At 38.8% G+C, this 23323-nt stretch overlaps 1 protein-coding gene and 1 long non-coding RNA gene across 4 annotated transcripts in view; one reads left to right on the top strand and one right to left on the bottom strand.

The window, feature by feature from the left end:
- The window catches only part of taf1b (TATA box binding protein (Tbp)-associated factor, RNA polymerase I, B), a 102505-nt gene extending 89692 nt beyond the window's left edge, over positions 1–12813 (bottom strand). For 2 of the 3 annotated variants that reach the window (XM_073056889.1, XM_073056890.1), the window contains exons 1-4: positions 12683–12812; positions 9783–9881; positions 6920–7007; positions 1021–1118 (exon numbers count right to left, since the gene is read on the bottom strand). In XM_073056889.1, the coding sequence (XP_072912990.1) occupies positions 1021–1118; positions 6920–7007; positions 9783–9881; positions 12683–12700 (303 nt within the window). In that variant the 5' untranslated portion in view covers positions 12701–12812. Of the gene's footprint in view, positions 1–1020; positions 1119–6919; positions 7008–9782; positions 9882–12682 lie in introns of all 3 variants that reach the window. The other variant, XM_073056891.1, reaches the window with a different exon arrangement.
- The window catches only part of LOC140733492 (uncharacterized), a 131305-nt gene continuing 120683 nt past the window's right edge, over positions 12702–23323 (top strand). The window contains exons 1-3 of the long non-coding RNA XR_012100294.1: positions 12702–12957; positions 16353–16527; positions 18207–18344. This is a non-coding gene — a long non-coding RNA (uncharacterized lncRNA). The remainder of the gene's footprint in view (positions 12958–16352; positions 16528–18206; positions 18345–23323) is intronic.

Genomic DNA, 23323 nt, shown 5'->3' with positions numbered 1-23323 from the left:
GCCCTTTACTTCACCCCTCACCCCCTCCCAGTTTGAACATTAACCTTCCTCCCCTCCTCCCACGTTCTTAGTCTAACTTCTCATCTTTTTTTCCAGTCCTGATGAAGGGTCTCGGCACAAAATGTGGACTGTTTATTCTTTTCCATAGATGCTGCCTGGCCTGCTGAGTTTCTCCAGCATTCAGTGTGTGTTGCTTGGATTTCCAGTATCTGCAGATTTTCTCATCAAGATTAAGAGTGTTTGTACAATAATATTGGAGGAAAATTACTGCCATTGGAAATGATAGCCTAACGAGCTAACCTAAGAAAATAGCGAATTTATTGAATGACTCTGCAAAGACAGGAAACAGATAATAAGCCTAATATCCTTGGGAAAATAATAAAGAATCAAAGTATTCTGGACTTCACAAAAGGGAAATGAATTACATAAACAGCACTTAATGGGAACAAATCTTGTTGTGCTATAATATCATAATCATTGTATTAGTATGCAATAAATTATTAGCCAGAAAGTCTGGATATAAATCATAAAAATAAGGCTCCCAAAAATCATTGTTACAATAATTACTGAATAAATGCTTATCTTGTGCAAGTCCTCTGCACAAGCAAAGTTAAAGTAGCCATCTTTTGATGATATATTATGCAGAAAAAAACATACTTCTTTAAAATCTAAACTTCATTGCATTGCTCATTTGCAATAAAACAGCCCTTTATTGGGTCCACAGTTCTACTATTAATGCACCACACAGCAGATTTAACTGCAGCCTGATAGATACAACACAGAAACAATCTAATGCAAATTGAACGCTATCATTCTTGTCACTCTCTTTGATGTCACTACTTGCCCACTCAAAAATAAGTCCACATATGCTACTTATTCATGTTTGATTTCAATAAATGATAATTCATTTAGATTATATGGAAACAATTACTATTAGAAACAGTGTGTTGGTTTCAGCTGTTAAGCCTCAGTTCAAAATCTAAATCCTTATAGTTCTCTGATTTTAAATACCATACTTACTTTGATCGATGGAGAAGCCCCCAAAGCTATCAAGGCCTTAGCTTGCTGAGTCAAAATATACTGAAAGCCTTCACAAACATACCATTCACAGCCTTGATCTGTAATACAACATGGAAGACAGATTAGTACATTATAAGTTTAGATCTGTAAACTAATTATCTATTCATCATTATTCATTGGAGATCAATAAGTACATTTATGTGACTACTACAACATTCTATGTAATTCTATTCGTGCAAGTTAAAAGGTTTTTCTCGTTATCATGCCAAAATTATTCAATTACAAATTTTTCACTTGTATACACTACAGCTATTAAAGATAATTTTAAGGTTATTTGCACGACACAATTTGGAGCAATATAGTTCACATTTCACTTGTCCTTTAGATTCAAAGGCATTACTGACCATCCGTGGAGGTCACAATTGATGAAAAGCACAAATGGATAAGCCACGTAAATACTGTGGCTAGAAAAGCAGGTCAAAAGCTGAGTGACTTACCCTCTGACATCCCAAAGCCTGTATGATGAAATACTCTCCCCCTTGCCTTGATGAGTTCAGCTTCCACAGCTCTCAAGATGCTTGATACCCTTCAGGACTAAGCAGCCTGCTTGGTTGGTACCCCACCTAGGTCCCTAAGCATACATTCCCTCTAGCACAGTCACTGCAGTGGATCATCTACAAAATACACTATAGTAACTTGCCCAGTTACTCTAACAACACTAATGAGCTCCAAAAGTATTACCACCATCAAAAATACTGCTTTCCAGTAAAAACAAAGGCAGAGCTGAACAGGCTGTTTAACAATCTGGAATTATGCCACAATTATTTTATTAATGCTACATCATGAGTGTCTTTATCAATTTGCTTCCTCCCAAGGTTTCCCAATCTGGGGTCGACAACCTAGTGGTGGAGTTGACCAAACAGAGGAAAGTCAGTGGTTGGGTCTCTGGCACTGAGTCTGGCTCTGTGACCCAGAAGGGAAGGGGGTAGAAGAGGCTTGCGGTGGTGATAGAGGATTCATTAGTTAGGACAGGGGTTCCCAACCGGGGGTGCGAGATGGAATTTCAGGGGGTACGACGAAGAGTGGCTTGTGTGCTTGAGTGACAAGTCACGAGTCATCACTCAGCCAGCTGCCAGTGTACCTTGAGAAATGGCAGTAATGTTTGTCCCAAGCACACTCCAGTCTCCTGCTGCCCGAGTCAGCGTTGAGGATTCTCATCAGTGTTACCTGGGAGTTACACCTCAGAGTTGAGGAGACTCATCAATTTACTGTTTACAATTTTTTCTGAATAAATTAGAATCTAATTGCTCAATTTATATTTGCATTTTATGCACTGAGTTAAAAGCTTATTTTTTTAAGTTCAATTTGTTCACCTGCAGTATTGTATGTGGTTCAATAATTAGAAATTAGACTTCTTCATCTTCAAATGTGATATTACTTTTGTTGGGGGTGCGAACATTAATCAAACATTTCCTAGAGGTGTGGGGCATAGAAAAAGTTGGGAACCACTGAGTTAGGAGAACAGATAGAAAGTTCTGTAGATTCCCAGATGGTATGTTGCCTCCTGGGTGCCAGGGTCTGCAATATCTCAGATCGAGTCCTCAGCATTCTTAAATGGGAGGGTGAACAGCTAGCGGTCATGGTCCATGTAGGTACCAATGATATGGGTAGGATGAGTGATGGATTTTCTGCATAGGGAGTTCAAGGAATTAGGTAGTAAGTTAAAGGACAGAACATCCAGGGTTGTGATCTCAGGATTGTTCTCCATGTCACATGAAGCCAGAGAGTGGTAGAGCATTGCCTCTCTGACTGGAGGCCTGTGACTAGTGCTGTGCCACAGGGATCAATGCTGGATCCATTGTTGTTTGTCATCTATATCAATGATCTGGATGATAATGTGGTTAAATGGTTCAGCAAATTCGCAAATGACATCATGATTGGGGGTGTAGTGAGGAAGCCAATCATGGCTTGCAGAGGGATCTGCATCAGCTGGAAAAATGGGCTGAAAAACATCAGACAGAATTTAATGCAGGCAAGTGTGAGGTGCTAAACTTTGGTGGGACTAACCATGGAAGGTCTCATACTGTAAATGGTAGGGCACTGAAGAGTGTGGTTGAACAAAGGGATCTGTGAATACGGGTCCATAATTAGTTGAAAGTGGCATCACAGGTAGATAGGGTCATACAGAAAGCTTTTGGCACACAGGCCTTCATAAATCAAGTTATTGAGTACAGAAGATGGGATGCAATGTTGAAGTTGTATAAGATGCTGGTGAGGCCTGATTTGGAGTATTGTGTTCAGCTTTGGTCACCCGAGCTACAGGAAAGATGTAAATATGGTTGAAAGCGTGCAAAGAAAATTTACAAGGAAACATGAGGGGAAACTTCTTCATTCAGAGGGTCGTGAGAGTGTGGACTGAGCTGCTAGCACAAGTGGTGCATGTGAACTCAATTTCAACATTTAAGAGAAATTTGGATAGGTCAATGGATAGTAGAGATATGGAGGGCTATGGTCCCAGTGCAGGTCGATGGGAGTAGGCAATTTAAATGGTTTTGGTATGGACCAGATGGGCGGAAGGGTCTGTTTCTGTGATGAAGTTCTCTGTGACTCTACCAGTTATTTGCTTTGAAACAAAGTGTATTTGTAACAGATTGCTTGCAATATAAAAGGCACTAGTACCAGAGACAAAAATATGTGTATTGTACCTCCTATGAATGCCTATGAATGACAATAAAGCCAACTGTGGCAAAACTCTGATAATCTGCTCTCCGATTATCTTGATGGTTGGACATCTGGTTCAACACTTTATATTCTAAACCCCTTTCAACAGACTGGGGCCCCTGGTTCCAGTGCTCCTTTTTAACTTTGTTTGCTGAGAAATTTATTACTGAGAAATAACAGTGTCTTTTAAAAAAAAATCACTTTCTTTGGATATTAGGAATAGTATCTGAAAATCTGGTAGTCTAGCAACATCTAAATGGTTTTTGGTATGGACTAGATGGGCCAAAGGATCTCTTTATGTGCTGTACTTCTCTGACTCTATTTGTAACTTCTGAATTCTATCCAAGTCATGTTATTGTAGATTTATTGCATTTTTATATTGGAGCAAGAAACTGCAAATGCTGGAAGTTCAAAACAGAACCAGAAAATGCTGGAAACATTCAGCAGGTCAAGCATCATCAGCAAACGTTGCCATTTCAGGTTGTGGCCCTTCTCTCCCTCACACATGGGTATTCTTTTCTGTTTCAATTTGCTTCTTACTGCTTCTGCCTTTTTTTAAGGAGTAAATTTTGACTAAACAACTTTGGTTGGCAAACGACCAAAACACACTTTTTTTCACTCCAACCATAAACGTATCACATTTTTCCCATTATGATGAAGGATCCTACACTTACTACATTGAAAATTTCTCTCTTCTCTATCTGCAGAGTTCTTTCAGATTTTTCTGATCTTGGCTTTATTGTAATTGCTTACTCAATTTGGAAAATCATCTTAAATTTTTCTTTTCAAACATCAAAGGGTTTGAATAAAGATATAAGTGAGGTTGAGTCTATCCTTGGTCAATTGAGTCAATAGACAATAGACAGAAGTAGACCATTCAGCCCTTTGAGCCTGCACCACCATTTTGAGATCATGGCTGATCATCTACTATCAATACCCGGTTCCTGCCTTGTCCCCATATCCCTTGATTCCCCTATCCATAAGATACCTATCTACCTCCTTCTTGAAAGCATCCAAAGAATTGGCCTCCACTACCTTCCGAGGCAGTGCATTCCACACCCCCACAATCCTCTGGGAGAAGAAGTTTTTCCTTAACTCTGTCCTAACTGACCTACCCCTTATTCTCAAACCATGCCCTCTGGTACTGGACTCTCCCAGCATCTGGAACATATTTCCTGCCTCTATCTTGTCCAATCCCTTAATAATCTTATATGTTTCAATCAGATCCCCTCTCAATCTCCTTAATTCCAGCATGTACAAGCCCAGTCTCTCTAACCTCTCTGCGTAAGACAGTCCGGACATCCCAGGAATTAACCTCGTGAATCTATGCTGCACTTCCTCTACAGCCAGGATGTCCTTCCTTAACCCTGGAGACCAAAACTGTACACAATACTCCAGGTGTGGTCTCACCAGGGCTCTGTACAAATGCAAAAGGATTTCCTTGCTCTTGTACTCAATTCCCTTTGTAATAAAGGCCAACATTCCATTAGCCTTCTTCACTGCCTGCTGCACTTGCTCATTCACCTTCAGTGACTGATGAACAAGGACTCCTAGGTCTCTTTGTATTTCTCCCTTACCTAACTCTACACCGTTCAGATAATAATCTGCCTTCCTGTTCTTACTCCCAAAGTGGATAACCTCACACTTATTCACATTAAACGTCATCTGCCAAGTATCTGCCCACTCACCCAGCCTATCCAAGTCACCCTGAATTCTTCTAACATCCTCATCACGTCACACTGCCACCCAGCTTAGTATCATCAGCAAATTTGCTGATGTTATTCTCAATGCCTTCATCTAAATCGTTGACGTAAATCGTAAACAGCTGTGGTCCCAATACCAAGCCCTGTGGCACCCCACTAGTCACCACCTGCCATTCCAAGAAACACCCATTCACCGCTACCCTTTGCTTTCTATCTGCCAACCAGTTTTCTATCCATGTCAATGTCTTCCCCCCAATGCCATGAGCTTTGATTTTACCCACCAATCTCCTATGTGGGAGATATGACATAAAGTATTTTTATAAAGTCATATGACATTCCTACAACTTTACTTCAAATTCAGGTTCACCAGTATTTGAAAAGTTGACAAAATATTATATTTCTTTTCTTTAACATCATACACATTACTTATCTAAATGGAATCTGATGTGTTAATTTTCCTTTTTCCCCCAATTTTGTCAAACAATATTCATGATTTCCAATCCATCACATGAAATATTATTTATTCCTCTGGTACAAAAGCACACAGGCCCTTACCAATTCTAGTAAGCAAACTAATGGTGATTAACCCTGAAGCAATGTATTTTAACCAAATACTTCACTTAAAGTCATTTTAATTTCTATTAGACCAGGGGACCATTGGTTCAATACAGCTACAACTACATTCCCAACTTTTTTTTTGTGTGGCTGGGACAAAAATGTACAGTCCTGCAAAGCCAGAAATGTAATAGATAGATAGAAAGAATAAGCTGGACACAGAAGAATACAAACAGAAGCTGTTAACTTTCAGCAGAGCATGTAGTAACTTACGGCTCATTATTCTGTTATATAAGATGTATGAATTTAAATTACAAGGATGAAGGTTAAATCTAATTGCTCAATAAGAGAATTAATTTGATGGAATGACCCTAGAGAAGCAAAGTCTCCCCAGCCTTCACACTGCCATGTGTTCAGCTCTGATTGTCATTGCTGTGAAGTTGGAAATCTCAGTGATTAAATCATATTTGATATTATTTATCATGCTACCTTGTATGCAAATTCAACAAGTATATTATGAGCAAAATCTACTGATGAGTGAGCCATCCAAGGTTTCATTCATTAGCAAGGTCCAGGTAAAATAAAATATCTCTATAAACAAAATGGTTGGCTCTGCCCTCAAATAGGCTTGGCTGTCTGGCAATGGCTCACCCCTGACTCAGGAATTATAAATGAGTGAAAATTTACAAATAAAGTATTTTTAACTTCTCCATGCTAATTTGACATGAAGCAATCCAGCCCTAGATAAAATTATGTAAATGCATAACCTGAAACATTCTAAATGCCTTGCCTTAAAGATGCACTTTTAAATCTGTGCAGAAAAGATTCCCAAAACATCATGATCCAGCAGAAATCCAAATGCAAGCTGGCAAACAAAAGAACTCAAATTAGAAGACTGCAGATACAGAATCTACACTCACCTAGTTTTTTCCTTTTCTTTAGTCCCCTGGAAATAGTATTCACTCTTGCATTTTGCATAAATAACTCAGAGGCAATATCTGCTGTTTTCTGCAAGAACAAGGAAAAATACTTTAACTTAAACATGTTTCATAACATAGTTGAAATCATTTAATATTTGAATGAACAATACAGAAACTGATACCATTCTATTCAATTCATTTAATTGTCATTCAATCATACATGAATAATCATGAATAGAGCCAAATGAGACAATGGTACTTCACAGCCAAGTACCAAGTCACACACAGCACAAATAGAACATACAAGATAGCAAGCACATAAAGATATCAGTAAGATTTAGCTCCCAAATTCATAAATGTATTCCCAAAGAGAAAAATTGAAAAAGAAAAATATGATCTTCTTCCAATAGCTCCCTTGAGAAAACAGTGTTTTACAATCTTGACAAAAATTAAGATGATCATTGGAATTGATGCCTTCACTATCATGACTAAGCAAGGAGAAATGGAAATCATTCACAATCAAAAACCTTAAGACCAAACACATTGTTCATAAAATCTAACATATAAAATTAGTCAGAAGAAAAATACTTGCTCTCAAAAATCAATGCTTTCAAATTCCTCCTGAAATTTTTCAATAACAGGATTAAGTTTGAAGAATGAGGGCAAAAAAAAATCAACTAGTAACAGAAATATTTATCCAGAGCACAGTAATTCTCAGAAAGGTAACAAATGGTTGAACTATATACAAATTAATATTCAAACATAATCATAAAGTTAGCTAAAACAATCCTCCTATCTAAAATAACATTACACATTCCAAATAATTTTATTTATAGTTTAAACAACTCATTGCTTTCATTGTAAATTCTTATGGCTTCACATGGTATTTTATTTAGATATTATAAAATATGCAACATTTTATCAGTAGTAGTCTCCATAGATTTTTTGATCTCTTCTCCCTTCAACCAAATTCTGGCTGCTTTGAATTATATTACAAGCAGTCCTATAGCTGTCCTTTGAGTAAGTAAACATTTACTGATGCTAGGTAATAAATCTATAGCTTCCCTAAATTAAACAGTTGTCCTTGTCAATGACAACAAAAAGAATTGCCTCAATAACTACAATAGAATTACAAAAACATTATCATGATAAGAAAAAATAAATACCATTTAAACCGGCTTTCATCAACCTTTCAAAAACACATTCAAAGGCAAAATATAATACATGAAAAATATTTTCCTTATGTCATCCTTCATTCTATTATCACTTGCAACTCCAGTTATCCATCATTCTACTGTTGGAAATTAATCACCCTTGGGATTTATTTTGCTCTCATCTCTTACCTTCACTAATTTAAGAACTAATTTTAGCCTCTCCAGTTTACTGGAATTCCTCAGTATAAAGCAAATCCTGCCTAGATTATCTGAAGTGGAATTCCATGTCTGTGCATATTGGAAGGTAAGCAGCATAGTACAATATGATATTTTCCTTTCTGATTGACATCTTATTTTAGCCTATAACATCCACATCGGACCAGTAAATTTTGACCTAATTTAAGCAGCTGCCCCAATTAGCTAAAGTTTCATGGAAATAGTTTAAAAAGTATAAAAAAGACTGCCATTTAACTGAGTAACAAATTATGCATTAAAATGAAATACAGAACAATTTAGAAGACTACCAATACCTCTACAGTACTATAAAACTGTGCATTAGTTCTTAATAGTTATCAACAAAGGAATTTGTCTAGTATATGCTGCCATGTTCTTTTGATTGACTGTAAATTAACAAAATCAGCACAGGCATCTAGCACAGATAATGGACTGCCTTCAAACAATGCTTCCAAATTTCCTCCAAATTTTCATTTGCATTGTAACATGACTGTTCATATTTCCTAACTTGTTGAAGTAGCGAAATCGCTCCATTTTCACTCCTGGCCATTTCTGGCATTTCCAAGCCTGAATGCTTGAAACCATCTCAAATTATCCTACTGCTTATTTCTCGCCAACTATCTGTGACAAAATCACTGCTTTTTTGAACACAAACACATGAAAGTAACATTATTTAAAAAAATATTTGTTCTAAGTACGGCTTAGTGTCTAACGGTCACACAAATGCACGCGACTGATGCTAGTTAGAAACTGTTCAGCAAGTCTCCTGTCCCAATTAAATGGCATAGTGTCCTAAATAAACAAAGGTAATCCCAGCTATTTTCTTGATTAGCTTTTGTTCTTTAAGAGTTGTCCCAAATAAGCCACTGCCCCAATTAACCAATAGCCCGATTAACTGGAGTCCACTATATTAATATTTTTCTACTTTAGGCATCCAACTCATCCTTACTTCATAATTTACTGATGTTTTTACAATATTCAATAACACTGACTGTATGAACAGCAATATTACTTTGAATTGCTTTAAGAAATTCCTGCTCCTATTATCAGTTATCATTTTTCTTAAACTTTACAAAGAAATAAAGTAAACTTTAATTTCTTTCCTTCCTATTCTCATTTTAACTGGCATATTCGTAGTTGCATGAAATTAAGTAATTTGTATTTATTTAACCTAAGCATGCACCCTTTTATTCATACTACTTATTCAACACAAAGGTTTAATGGTGTTCTGCATTTGCTCAGTAGATATACTTCATCAATAACTTCTAAAATTTATTTCATTTGGTTGAATCTAGATTATCTTGCAGATTACATTTTTTTTATTATTTATTCATTCCTGGCAAACTGTCAGATAATTGTACATATGATTATACTGCAATTAAGCTATTGCCATCAGTATCTTGCTCTGTTCCTTGATGAACAGAAGGCATCTGTTCAAAATACTAAGTATTTAATCTTTCTTTAATTGTACTCACCTCAATAACACTATGGCAGGACTTGCAAAAGAACTTGCCTTCATCAGAGATTCCCCAGTTAATCACGGAACATTGTTGACATGGCTGTCTAAAATCTCTCTGAAAAATACACAAACATAATAAACATCAACTTTTCAAAAATTCATGTCTTGAGCATAGGGATTTAAAAGTAAGCTTGAGAAAACAGTATTCTCATGATACATTACACGAAGGTAAAAGTTTAAACACACATTGGTGATCTACTATCAACATCGCAAAAGAGAAGTGCTGAAAATGTCTCAATTGCACATCTTGTACTAGACAATTAATGTATACATGCATAATTTATTCTGAATGCTGAGCAGCTGCGTGGAGTTCTCCAGCACATTTTCCATCTGAGTCTCAGCCTAGAAAGAGTCCCAACTGTGTGGAAAACAGCATGTGTGGTCCCAGTAGCCAAGAAGGGCCAACCAAAAGTCTTAAATTCTTGGATGCCTGCCGTCCAGTGGCCTTGATCTCACATATCGTGAAGATCCTAGAGAGGCTAGTCCTGGCTCATCTCCGACCCCTGATCAGATCAACCCTTGATTCCCCTGCAGTTTGCCTACTAGAAGCACAATGGAGTTGATGATGCTGAACAGAGTCTACTTCCATTTGGATAAACAGGGCAGCACTGTGAGGACAATGCTTTTTGATTTCTCAAGTGCCTTCAATACTATACAGCCCTTGTTGCTGGGGGGAAAGCTCCACTTAATGCAGGCTGGCACTTCCATTGTATCCTGGATAATGGACTACCTGACTGGCAGACCACAGTTTGTGTATCTTCAGAGCTGTGTGTCAGACATGGCTACAAGCAGCACTGGGGCCTCATAGGGGTCTGTATTGGCTCCCTTCCAGTTTACTCTTGTACATTGGACTTTAAATGCAACACTGAGTCATATCATCTACAGTAATTCTCTGACTCAGCAATAGTTGGGTGTATAAAGGGAGGGAGGATGAATATAGGACCCTAGTGGAAGACTTTGATAAATGGTGCAAGATGAATCATCTGTAGCTCAACATTGGTAAGACAAAGGAGATGGGGATGGACTTTAGGAAGACTAAGCCTGTACTGCTCCCTGTTATTATTGATGGTGAGGATGTGAATGTGGTGAGGACCTACAAGTACCTGGGGGTGCTCCTAGACAACAGACGAGCGGAGCACCAACACAGAGGCTGTGTACAAGAATGGCCAGAGTCGCCTCCACTTCCTGAGGAGACTGAGGTCCTTTGATGTATGAAGGCCTCTCCTTCACATGTTCTATCAGACTGTTGTCACCAGAAAACACATGTGGTGTGCTGGGGCAATGGCATCAACACAGGTGATGCCAGCTAGCTCAAGACCATTAGATACAGGAGCAGAATTCAGCCATTTGGCCCATTGAGTCTGCTCTGTCATTCAATTAAGGCTGATACTTTCTTCCCCTCCTCAGCTCCTCTCCCCAGTCTTCTCCCCGTAACCTTTGATGCCGTGTCCAATCTATCAAGCTTTGCCTTAAAGACACCCAACAATCTGGCCTCCACAGCTCCCTGTGGCAATAAATTCCACAAATTCACCACCTTCTGGCTAAAGAAATTTCTCCACATCTGTTTTAAATGGGTGCCACTTTATACTGAGGCTGTGCCCTTTTGTCCTAGACTCCCCCACCATAGAAAACATCCTTTCCACATCAATTCTGTATAGGCATTTCAACATTTGGAATGGTTCAATGAGATCCCCCCCCCCCCCCCAAATTAAACTTTGTGAGCAATTTTGGGCCTCTTTTCTAAAAAAAGGATGTGCTGCCACTGGAGAGGGTCCAGAGGAGATTCACAAGAATGATTCAGGGAATGAAAAGATTAAGGTTTGAGGAGTGTTTGATGGCTCTGCTCCTGTACTCACTGGAGCTTAGAAGAATCCCCCCATTCTTCTATGAGAAGAAGAAGGTGGGAGGGGGAATCTGACTGAAACCTCGGACTTTAGATACAACACTGAATCATGTCATCTGCAGAAATTGTCTGATGTCTTATGGTATTATAGTTGGGTGTATAAAGGGGTATATTGAAGGATCTGTGTAGAGTGGTAATGGAGATGATATTTCCTGATTGTGAGGGGAATCCAGCACCAGAGGGCACAGCTTCAGAATACAGGTATAAGGATGTCCCTTTAGAACAGAGATGAGGAGGAATTTCTTTAGCCACAGGGTGGTGAATCTGTGGAACTCATTGCTACATACAACTGTGGAGACCAAGTCAAAGGGTTTCTTTAAAGTGGAGGTTAGTATGTTCTTGATTAGTAATGGTGTCAAAGGTTACAGGGAAAAGGCTGGAGAATGGCGTCAGGAGGGATAATGAATCATTCACGATGGAATAGCGGAGCAGACTCAAGTGGTTGTATGACCTAATTCAGCTCTATGTTATATGATCTAAAATGCTATCACATTGGCCTGAGAGGTGAATTCGGGTGTATGGTAGAGAAGGACCAAGGATCTTTGGGGCTCTGAGGTTTTGGGGAAGACAGTAGTGAGAGTCCCAGATAATGTGGATTGGGGTATGGGGAAAGGTGGGGGAAGATGAGGCTAGGACCGAAACAATTTTAGCACAGATACTGATAGGTTTTAAGTACAAGCTACTGCAGTTAAACTGCGATTTCCCGTTCGAAAACCAGTGGCTGGGTAAGGAAGAATGCAAGGACTGGTGTTGGTGGGGTATGGGGGGGCAGGAAGTTTGGAGAGAAAGGACGACTAAGGCTTAGAGGGAGGGGAGAGAGGAGGAGGGTCCTGGGGGTAGGAGGGGAGGTAGTGAAAAGGGATGGAAGAGAGGAATGCGGAACACGACGGAAAATGAGAGAGGAAGACGGAACGGGATCACGTGGGCTCAGAAAGCAGGAGACCTGCGCTCACCGTATTCTCTTCATCCATCTTCGAGACCACTCTACCTTTCAGCCCCCGATCTCAATTGTGAACCCGGAGTACTTTCTCCGCGCACACTGTCCGTTTGTGAAATAGGGCCGGCTAGACTCTTGCTGAACAGTTTTTGGTGCCCGACAAAACAAAGAAATCTTTGGCCAGTGTCTTTCGTTTTAAATATTTAATGTTTTTGTTCTGATATTTTACTCGTTTATTTAGCTGCTGCTGATATGTTTAGATCATTTTTTTATTTTAGCAACGTCAATTTGGTGAGTTTTACTAGGTGTAAGTTTGAGTTAATGCAATTTATCGGCTATAAATTTCAGTAGCTAAGTCTTAAAATCCGTTTAAGCTTAACGATTACCGACACCGTATTTGAGATTTACTTTGATCAAATGAGTCGAAAAGTACACACAGATTTGACCAATAAATGCCGTTAAAATTTAGCAGTCTGGTGCCTTTTTTAAAAACTCGTTAGATTGGTGCAATGCACCAAGTGAAAGCACAGAAACCATTTTAGCACAGATACTGATAGGTTTTAAGTATAAGCTACTGCAGTTAAACTGCGATTTCCCGTTCGATGTTTAGGCAACAGGATTCACCCGATTATTTCCCGCGCTGCCATTGTCACGCCTCGCCCTTTTACAGTGGCATGCAAAAGTTTGGGCACCCCTGGTCAAAATTTCTGTTTAGCTAAACGAGTAAAAGATGACCTGATTTCCAAAGGGCATAAAGTTAAAGATGACACATTTCTTTAACATTTTAAGCAAGATTACTTTTTTATTTCCATCTTTTATAGTTTCAAAATAACAAAAAAAGGAAAAGGGTGCGAAGCAAAAGTTTGGGAACCCTGCATTTTCAGTACTTAGTAACACCCCCTTTGGCAAGTATCACAGCTTGTAAACACTTCCTGTAGCCAGCTAAGAGCCTTTCAATTCTTGTTTGGGGGATTTTCACCCATTCTTCCTTGCAAAAGGCTTCTAGTTCAGTGAGATTCTTGGGCCGTCTTGCATCCACTGCTCTTTTGAGGCCTGTCTACAGATTTTCGATGATGTTTAGGTCAGGGGACTGTGAGGGCCATGGCAAAAGGCCTCGAGGTAGTCCATTGTGGATTGTGAGGTGTGTTTAAGATCATTATCCTGTTGTAGAAGCTATCCTCTTTTCATCTTAAGCTTTTTTTAATGATGGTGTGATGTTTGCTTCCAGAATTTGCTGGTATTTAATTGAATTCACTCTTCCCTCTACCAGTGAAATGTTCCCCGTGCCACTGGCTGCAACACAAGCCCAAAGCATGATCGATCAATTATGCATAACAGTTGGAGGGGTGTTCTTTTCATGAAATTTTGCACCCTTTTTTCTCCAAACATACCTTTGCTCATTGCGGCCAAGAAGTTATATTTTAACTTCATCAGTCCACAGGGCTTGTTTCCAAAATGCATCAGGTTTGTTTAGGTGTTCCTTTGCAAACTTCTGACACTGAAATTTGTGGTGAGGACACAAGGTCTTCTTCTGATGACTTCCATGAAGTTCCTATTTGTGCAGATGTCACTGCACAGTAGAACAGTGCACCACCACTCCAGAGTCTGCTAAATCTTCCTGAAGGTCTTTTGGAATCAAACAGGGGTTTTGATTTGCCTTTCTAGCGATCCTACCAGTAGTTCTGTCGGAAAGTTTTCTTGGTCTTCCTGACCTCCACTTGACCTCCACCAGCTCTGTTAGCTGCCATTTCTTAATTGCAGTACAAACTGAGGAAATGGCTACCTGAAAACATTTTGCTATCTTCTTATAGCCTTCTCCTGCTTTGTGGGCATCATTTAATTTCAGAGTGCTAGGCAGCTGCCTGAGGAGCCCATGGCTGCTGATTGTTGGAACAAGGTTTCTTCTTCTTCTTCTTCTAATTCCGGCAGTTTAGACACATCTGGGTGTATTACTGCCCTCCACAGGATGTACAATTAATTACAGAATTTCAAGAAACTCCATTTCTCATATATAAACTAGTCGCATGTAGAAACAGAATAATAAACTTTTCAATCAGATGGTAGTTCTCTTGGTGGCCAAACAAAGATTTAATAAAAAAAGAAAATACATTTAAGTCAGACAGCCTCTTGAACAATATTCTTCTTCCAATTTTATATCGATTACAACTCAGCAAAACATGCTGAACTGTCTCTGGACTACCAGAGTCACATAATCCAGTTGGATGTTTTCCTATTATCTTTAAGTAATAGTTTAGCCCACATTGCCCCAACCTAAAGGGACAAGGTTTGAGGAGTCAGGGTATTTATAAAGCTTTGAAATTTGCATCACCTAGCCTTTCCTAACGATGACTGTGAACAAGCCATAGCCCCAACAAGCTAATTAAGGTCTGAGACCTTGGTAAAAGTTATCTGAGAGCTCAAATGTCTTGGGGTTTCCAAACGTTTGCATGGTGCTCCTTTCCTTTTTAGCACTCTAAAATTGTACAAAACAAAAATAATACACTAATCTTGCTTAAGATGTTGAAAAGAATGTTTCATCTTTATGACTTTTGGAGATCGGTTCATCTTCTACTCACTTAACTATTCACAGTAACAGAAATTTTGACCAGGGATGCCCAAACTTTTGCATGCCACTATATACATTGTTTAGACGCTGGCAGCTATTCTGTACGTTCCCTGAAGCATTAAGTCCATGTTTTTAAAGTAATTTTGTCTGAATTTGCTAATTTATCAGTCTACACACTGAGCATATTCACAAGAAATGATTTGTTATGATCTGGAAAGCTTTATTGCTGGTGTAATAAGGCTCACCAGATATTTGCTAACCACTTCTTCCAAATGATGATTTCATGTGGCAGACTTGTGGTTGTCAAAAATATATGTTGGCATTAGTTAAAATGTCCCTTAAAGGTATTCATTGTGTCCTAGTATCAGACCACCTCGTACTACTATCTTGTATATCTTGGGAGTGACATTGTCTTCCTCCTGTAAAACCACATTTTCTCTGATCTGTCTTTATTCAGGACCTCAAATACATTGTTTGCCTTTCATTGCATATAGAAGGCAAGTTGGCTGATTCCGCTCCTATCTTTTGAGCTCGTTAACATACTAACATACTGCCATGCCCATTGCCGACCATTACTATTTCTTTATTTGATGTTGATTAATGCCCGAAGACTCCCTCAAAGTCAACACAAGTGTGTGTATGGGTTGCTGTGTTACCAAGACAACCACCTTTATTGGAGACAGTAAATCCACTTCATGGCAGTGTTTGGTACAATAATATATCAGAAGTCATGCCACACCTGTAAATACGTGTAAAAGTAAATTTGCAATTATACATTAGATTAGAGATGCAAAATTAATAGAGAGGATGTTTTGAAAGATTAGCTGTGCTCTGAGTGGGCAAGTTGACTGATTCAGATTACTTCCATCCTAGGTTGCAAAGGGGAGTGATTGTGGCGATGGTGCTTGTTGTCATCTTCCAGTATTTCTTTGTAAAGGGGGATGTGCCAGAGGAGTGAAAACTGATGAATGTGACATCCTTGTTTTTTTTTAAAAAAGGATTCAAGGTTATTTCAAGTAATCAATTTAACCTTAGTGGTTTTATAAATTATAAGAAGGGAAAAACTATAGAAGCTTGGAATGGTTTAATTTAAGGATTCTAACTGATTTTTCTTTTGTAGAAGTAACAGAAGTTCATTGAAGGGTATGCAATGATTTGCCAATATGAATTTTCAGAAAGAGTTTGACAGTGTTCCCATACTTGGATGGCTAAGAAAAAGTGAGGCTTGTGGAATTTATGGCCCTATTTGGATTTTTTTTTAAAAGAAGCTCAATAACAAGGAACAAGAAATTGTGGTAATTGTTTATTTTTCAAGACTGTGAATAGTGATGTTTAAACGTAGAGTAAAATATTAAAATATGCTTTTACCAGATGCACAAGGACTGGGAGCATACATTTAAGGTTTTGGCTGAGAGATACAGTAGGAAAGGTCAAAATTTTCTTACCCAGTAGAAGGTAATTACCTGAAACTTGTTGTGGAAGCTGACAGAATCAATAATCTCAAAAGCAATTGAACAGGCACGTGAGAGTATGAACTTGCAGACTGACAGAAACAGTAGAGGGGAATGTGACTGTCTAATTTTGCCTGCATTAAGCCAGCAAGAATTTGATGGGTCAGATGTTTTCCTGCTACAACATCATGGTTGTAAAAATAAGAGAGGGTGATTGAAAAGAATAAGAAAAGGCAAGTGGAGTTTAATCAGCTGCACCACCTTGGGACACAAATGATTCACTTTTGAGGAAGGAGGTGAATCAACTGATGTACATTCCATAGACATGTTTTAACGTGAGAGAAATAGTTAGTAATAAGGGGGAAACGTATTTTAGATCTACAATGAGTCACAAAAATCTGGACTGAGCAGCTCAGAATTATGTTCTTTACCTTACATTTTCTTTGGGATCTAAATATTTTGGCCTCACATAAAATAGTAGAATGTAGTGAAAAGTATTGGCTATTTGAGTCAGCTCAGCCACATAGCAGGTCAGATATTAGCCTCAGTTATACTTTTTAGCTGTTCCTCATAACCCTTAAACATCCTATAAAATAAATCTACAGAGGCCTTGAATAATCAATTACTCAATTGTCACTATCATCTGGGATATGCACGTTTAATGATTCATGACTCCATGAGAGAAGAATTTTCTCCTCAATTTTGTCATGAATGTGCAAAATGCTTACGCTGAAGCTATGTCTCCTAGTTCCAAGTTTCCTCATGAGGGGAAACAGTCTTGTTGCATCAAGTTCCTTAAACAGGACAAATCGTTTTGAGCTACTCCTGTTGTGGTCTCACCGTACTCTAGTAGGAGCACAATTTTCCTGCCTTTATCCCACACCTATCTTCATCTTCTCACCATGAAAAGTGTTTTAAAGTGTTACCTTCTGACCAAGATTTGCCTGACATTGATTGATCCGCTTTCTGTCATGAGGGAGAAGCTAATAGAGAATGTGGTCGCATTTAGTCAAGAAATTGAAAAGCAAAATGAGAAAGATATTTTTAATTTATGCTGAGGTAATTGCTAATATCAGACATAAGAATGGGGATGTTTAAATCCCATAGGTTTGATGGAGGTAAATGGGTAGAAATGTCAGTACATTTACATAATAAACATTGGTACACTGTATCAAAGTTCAAACTAAATTTATTATCAAAGTATATTTATGTTACCATACACTACCTTGAGATTCATTTTATTGCAGACATTTAAAAGGAAAAAAGAAACACAATAGAATTTACAAAACGACTGTTTGTACACAGACAAAGTGACAAATTGTGCACATAATAAAACAAACTAAGAACTTGAGTTGTAAAGAGTCCTTGAAAGTGAGCCTGTAGGCTGAAGAGCCAGCTCAGAGCAGCAGTGATTGAAGGTATCCATGCCAGTTCAGGAGTGTAGTCATTGTAAGGTAATAACTGTAGCTGAACCTGGTGGTGTAGCAACTAAAGCTTCTGTACCTTCTGCCTCATAATTGTAGTGAGAAGAGGGCATGGCCTTGATGTGGATGCTGCATTCCTGTGGCTGGGCACCACATACTGAAGACAGTGATTAAGAGTGCTGTGCCTGTGCTGGACTGGACTGTGTCTACCACCTTCTGTCGCTTTTACCATTCCTGGTATGTTTCCGTACTATTTGTTTACTTTTTCATATTGTTTGCATAATTTGTTCTTTTTTCATACATTGGATGTTTGTCACTCTTGGTTGAAAGTTCAAAATAATATTTATTATCAGAGTACATACATATCACCACATACAACCCTGAGATTCCTTTTCCTGTGGACATACTTAGCAAATCTATAGAACAGTAACTGTAAAGAGGATCAATGAACACCAAACTGAGCAAATGTAAATATAAATAAATAGCAATAAATAACAAGAGCATGAAATAGCAAGATAAAAAGTCCTAAAGAGAGACCATCGGTTGTGGGAACACCAGAAATAGAATAAGTGTAGTTCAAGACCCTGATGATTGAGGGATAGATAAGTAACTCTTGTTGAACCTGGTGTTTTGAGTACTGAGGCTGTAATAGAGCTATCCAATTCACTTTCCACCACACACCTATAGAAGTTTGTCAAGGTTTTCGATGACATGCGGAATCTCTGCAGATTCTTGAGGAAGAAGAGGTACTGTCACACTTTCTTTGCAACTGTAACACCCAGGAGTTTGAAGTTACTGACCCTCTCCACCACCGATGCTCTGAGTACTGGCACATGGACCTCTGGTTTCCCTCCCTTGAAGTCTACGATCAGTTGTGCGGGTGTGGATTCTATTGTATTTCTTTGTGTTGTGGCTGCTGCAAGAAAATAAATCTCAGGGTTGTATTTAGTATACATACTTTGATAATAAAACTACTTTGAAACTTTAATATATGTGGAAACATAACCATTTTTTGTTGTGTGAGGATTCTAAAGGGTATTCAATTTCAAGATAAGATCCTGTATTGGAATTGCTAGGCTGGAATTTTAGAATATGGAAAATATTTTCAATGCCAAAGTAACAAACATACACTGAAATTATTCTTCAATTTCTCTTAATCAATTTATCAATAAACTGAATTCAATGTGACAGATTATTTGAAAAATGTCAAATAGTACAGATTCTAGAAAGGTGTAATTAAAACAGTGTTGTCGTGGTGGGAGATTTTAATTTCCCAAATATTGATTGGCATCTCCCTAGAGCAAGGGGTTTAGATGGGGTAAAGTTTGTTACGTGTGTTCAGGAAGATATCCTGACACAATATGTAGATAAACCTACAAGAGGAGAGACTGTATTTGATTTGGTATTGGGAAATGAACCTGGTCAGGTGTCAGGTCTCTCAGTGGGAGAACATTTTGGAGATGGTGATCACAATTCTATCTCTTTTACCATAGCATTGGAGAGGGATAGGAACAGACAACCTAGGAAAGTGTTTAATTGGAGTAAGAGAAAATATGAAGCTATCAGGCAGGAACTTGGAAGCATAAATTGGGAACAGATGTTCTCAGGGAAATGTACGGCAGAAATGTGGCAAATGTTCAGGGGATATTTGTGTGGAGTTCTGCATAGTTACGTTCTAATGAGAAAGGGAAGTTATGGTAGGGTTAAAAAAGGTTCTAAAAACTAGATAATGATAGAGATCTGGAAGATTATAAAGCTAGCAGGAAAGAGTTTAAGAATGAAATTAGGACAGCCAGAAGGGGACATGAAAAGGTCTTGGCAGACAGGATTAAAGAAAACCCCAAGGCATTCTACAAGTATGTGAAGAGCAAGAGGATAAGATGTGAGAGAATAGGACTAATCAAGTGTGACAGTGGATAAGTGTGTATGGAACCGGAGGAGATAGCAGAGGTACTTAATGAGTACTTTGCTTCAGTATTCACTACGGAAAAGGATCTTGGCGATTGTAGGGATGACTTACAGTGGAATGAAAAGCTTGAGCATATAGACATTAAGAAAGATGATGTGCTGGAGCTTTTGGAAAGCATTAAGTTGGATAAGTCACTGGGGCCGGACGAGATATACCCCTGGCTACTGTGGGAGGTGAGGGAGGAGATTGCTGAGCCTCTGGCAATAATCTTTACATCATCAATGGGGATGGGAGAAGTTTCGTAGGATTGGAGGGTTGCAGATATTGTTCCCTTTTTCAAGAAAGAGAGTAGAGATAGCTCAGGAAATTATAGACCAGTGAGTCTTGCTTCAGTGGTTGGTAAGTTGATGGAGAAATCCTGAGATAAATCTATATGTTTAAACATATAGATATTAAGAAAGAGGATGTGCTGGAGCTTTTGGAAAGCATCAAGTTGGATTAGTCACAGGGACAGGATGAGATGTACCCCAGGCTACTGTGGGAGGTGAAGGAGGAGATTGCTGAGCTTCTGGTGATGATTTTTGCATCATCAATGGGGACTGGAGAGGTTCCGGAGGATTGGAGGGTTGCAGATGTTCTTCCCTTATTCAAGAAGGGGAGTAGAGATAGCCTAGGAAATTATAGACCAGTGAGTCTTACTTCAGGGGTTGGTAAGTTGATGGAGAAGATCCGGAGAAGCAGGACTTATGAACACTTGGAGAGGCATAATATGATGAGGAATATAGGCATAGCTTTGTCAAAGGCAGGCCTTATGAGCCTGATTGAAATTTCTGAAGATGTGACTAAACACATTGAAGAAGGAAGAGCAGTAGATGTAGTTTATATGGATTTCAGCAAGGCATTTGATAAGGTACCTCACGCAAGGCTTATTGAGAAAGTAAGGAGGCATGGGATCCAAGGGGACATTGCTTTGTGGATCCAGAACTGGCTTGCCCACAGAAGGCAAAGAGTGGTTGTGGATGGATCATATTCTGCATGGAGGCTGGTGACCAGTGGTCTGAGACCCTTTCTCTGTGATTTTTATAAATGACCTGCATGAGGAAGTGGAAGGATGGGTTAGTAAATTTGCTGATGTCACAAAAGGTTGGAGGTGTTGTGGATAGTGTGGAGAGCTGTCAGAGGTTACAGCGGGACATCGATAGGATGCAAAACTAGGTGGAAAAGTGGCAGATAAACTTCAACCCAGATATGTGAGGTGGTTCAGTTTAGTAGATCAAATATGATGGCAGAATATAGTATTAATGGTAAGACTCTTGGCAGTGTGGAGGATCGAAGGGATCTGGGGGTCCATGTCCATAGGACACTCAAAGCTGCTACACAAGTTGACTCTGTGGTTAAGAAGGCATATGGTGCATTGGCCTTCATCAACTATGGGATTGAGTTTAGGAGCTGAGAGGTAATGTTGCAGCTATATAGGACATAGTCAGACCCCACTTGGAGTACTGTGCTCAGTTCTGGTTGCCTCACAGGATGTGGAAACCATTGAAAGGATGCAAAGGAGATTTACAAGGATGTTGCCTGGATTGGGGAGCATGCCTTATGAGAATAGGTTGAGTGAACTTGGTCTTTTCTCCTTGGAGAGATGGAAGATAAGAGGTGACCTGATAGAGGTGTAGAAGATGATGAGATATATTGAGCATGTGGCTAGTCAGAGGCTTTTTCCCAGGGCTGAAATGGCTAGCATGAGAGGTCACAGTTTTAAAGTGCTTGGAAGTAGGTACAGAGGAGATGTCAGGGGTAAGTTTTTTTACTCAGAGAGTAGTGAGTGCATGGAATGACAGTGACAGTGGTGAAGGTGGAAACGATAGGGTTCTTTTAAGAGACGCCTGGACAGGTACATGGATCTTAGAGAAATAGAGGCCTATGGGTAACACTAGGTAATTTCTAAAGTAAGGACAGGTTCAGCAAAGCGTGTGCTGAAGGGCCTGTATTGTGCTCTAGGTTTTCTATGTTTCTACAGCAGTTACTAATTTTTTTTAAAAACAGCCATAGAGACATAGAATAGTACAGCACAGAAGCAGGCCATTTGGCCCATCCATTCTGTGCTGTACTATTTAAACTGCGTACTCCTATTGACCATAGCCCTCCATACCCCTACCATCCATGTACCTATCCAAACATTGAAATCAAGTTTGCATGCACCACTTGTGAAAGGACCTTTTCCAGAAATTATACAATATGGAAGTGTCAGAAAACCCATGTCAATATTGACTTTCCAGTTCCTAAATTATGTTAAGCTATAATGTAAATGGGATTCATGCTGTACTTTTTGAGTGAGATAATATAAATGAAGTGCCTTCATAAAACCACTGAGTATTGCAGATGGTGCTATTTTTTTGTAATAAGGTATTATATAACCACTTGTGAAAGGGCATTGTTATCTATAATAAGTATTTGTTTCTGTCAAGTTCATATTGTGCATAATAATTTTTCTCCACTTTCAATATTTTGCATTCTAAATAATGAAGATATAACAGACGTTTTCATATTATCATCTGCACAATGTAGTTCTGTGAAATTGCTAAATATCTCTCTGTTCTCCTTCATACCAGAGTGGTGTTGCTTTTTCATTATTCTGCTAATCATAGATAATGTTGACTGTGGATATGAAACAACAACCTTGTTTGTTGTTTTCATATAATTTCTCACTGATGGATTTATTATCAACTTTGCTCAATTTGGTTTCCTGCATCTCCTTTTCAAGTCACCTGTCACCATTGAAAGGGAGGAAAGGAAGGGATACAGTGATAAAGGTCAGGAAAGGAAAGAAAAACCTGGAAACACCAAGGATAGGAAAGAAATGCAAAAGCAATCAGGAGATCTGAACTTAAACAGAAAATGGTGGAAATTGTTTTACTGGTCAGGCAGCATCTGTGGAGACTGAAATAGTCAACATTTCAGCTTGATGATCTTTCATTAGAATTGGGAAATGTTGGAAATAAAGATCTTTTAATTTGCCAACACTGAAGTGACAAATGGAACAAGAGAGATGCCTGAAAGGGTCAAAGGCAGAAGAGGTTGAAGGTGTCTGCTATAAGAAGGCAGTAAAAGCTACCAAAATAACAGAACACTTGTTAAAGGGTTGTATAAATAGGGGGAAATAAATGAAATCTGGTATTTCCAAAAGTAAAGACAAAACTGTAAATACAGAAACGCAAGAGATACTGCAGATGCTGTAAGTCCGGAGCAACACACACAAAATGCTTGAAATACTCAGCAGGTCAGGCAGCATTTAAGGAAATTAAAC

This window comes from Hemitrygon akajei, chromosome 9, assembly GCF_048418815.1.
Source record: "Hemitrygon akajei chromosome 9, sHemAka1.3, whole genome shotgun sequence".
Lineage (NCBI taxonomy): Eukaryota > Metazoa > Chordata > Chondrichthyes > Myliobatiformes > Dasyatidae > Hemitrygon > Hemitrygon akajei.
This window is presented reverse-complemented; position numbering and strand designations above follow the sequence as displayed.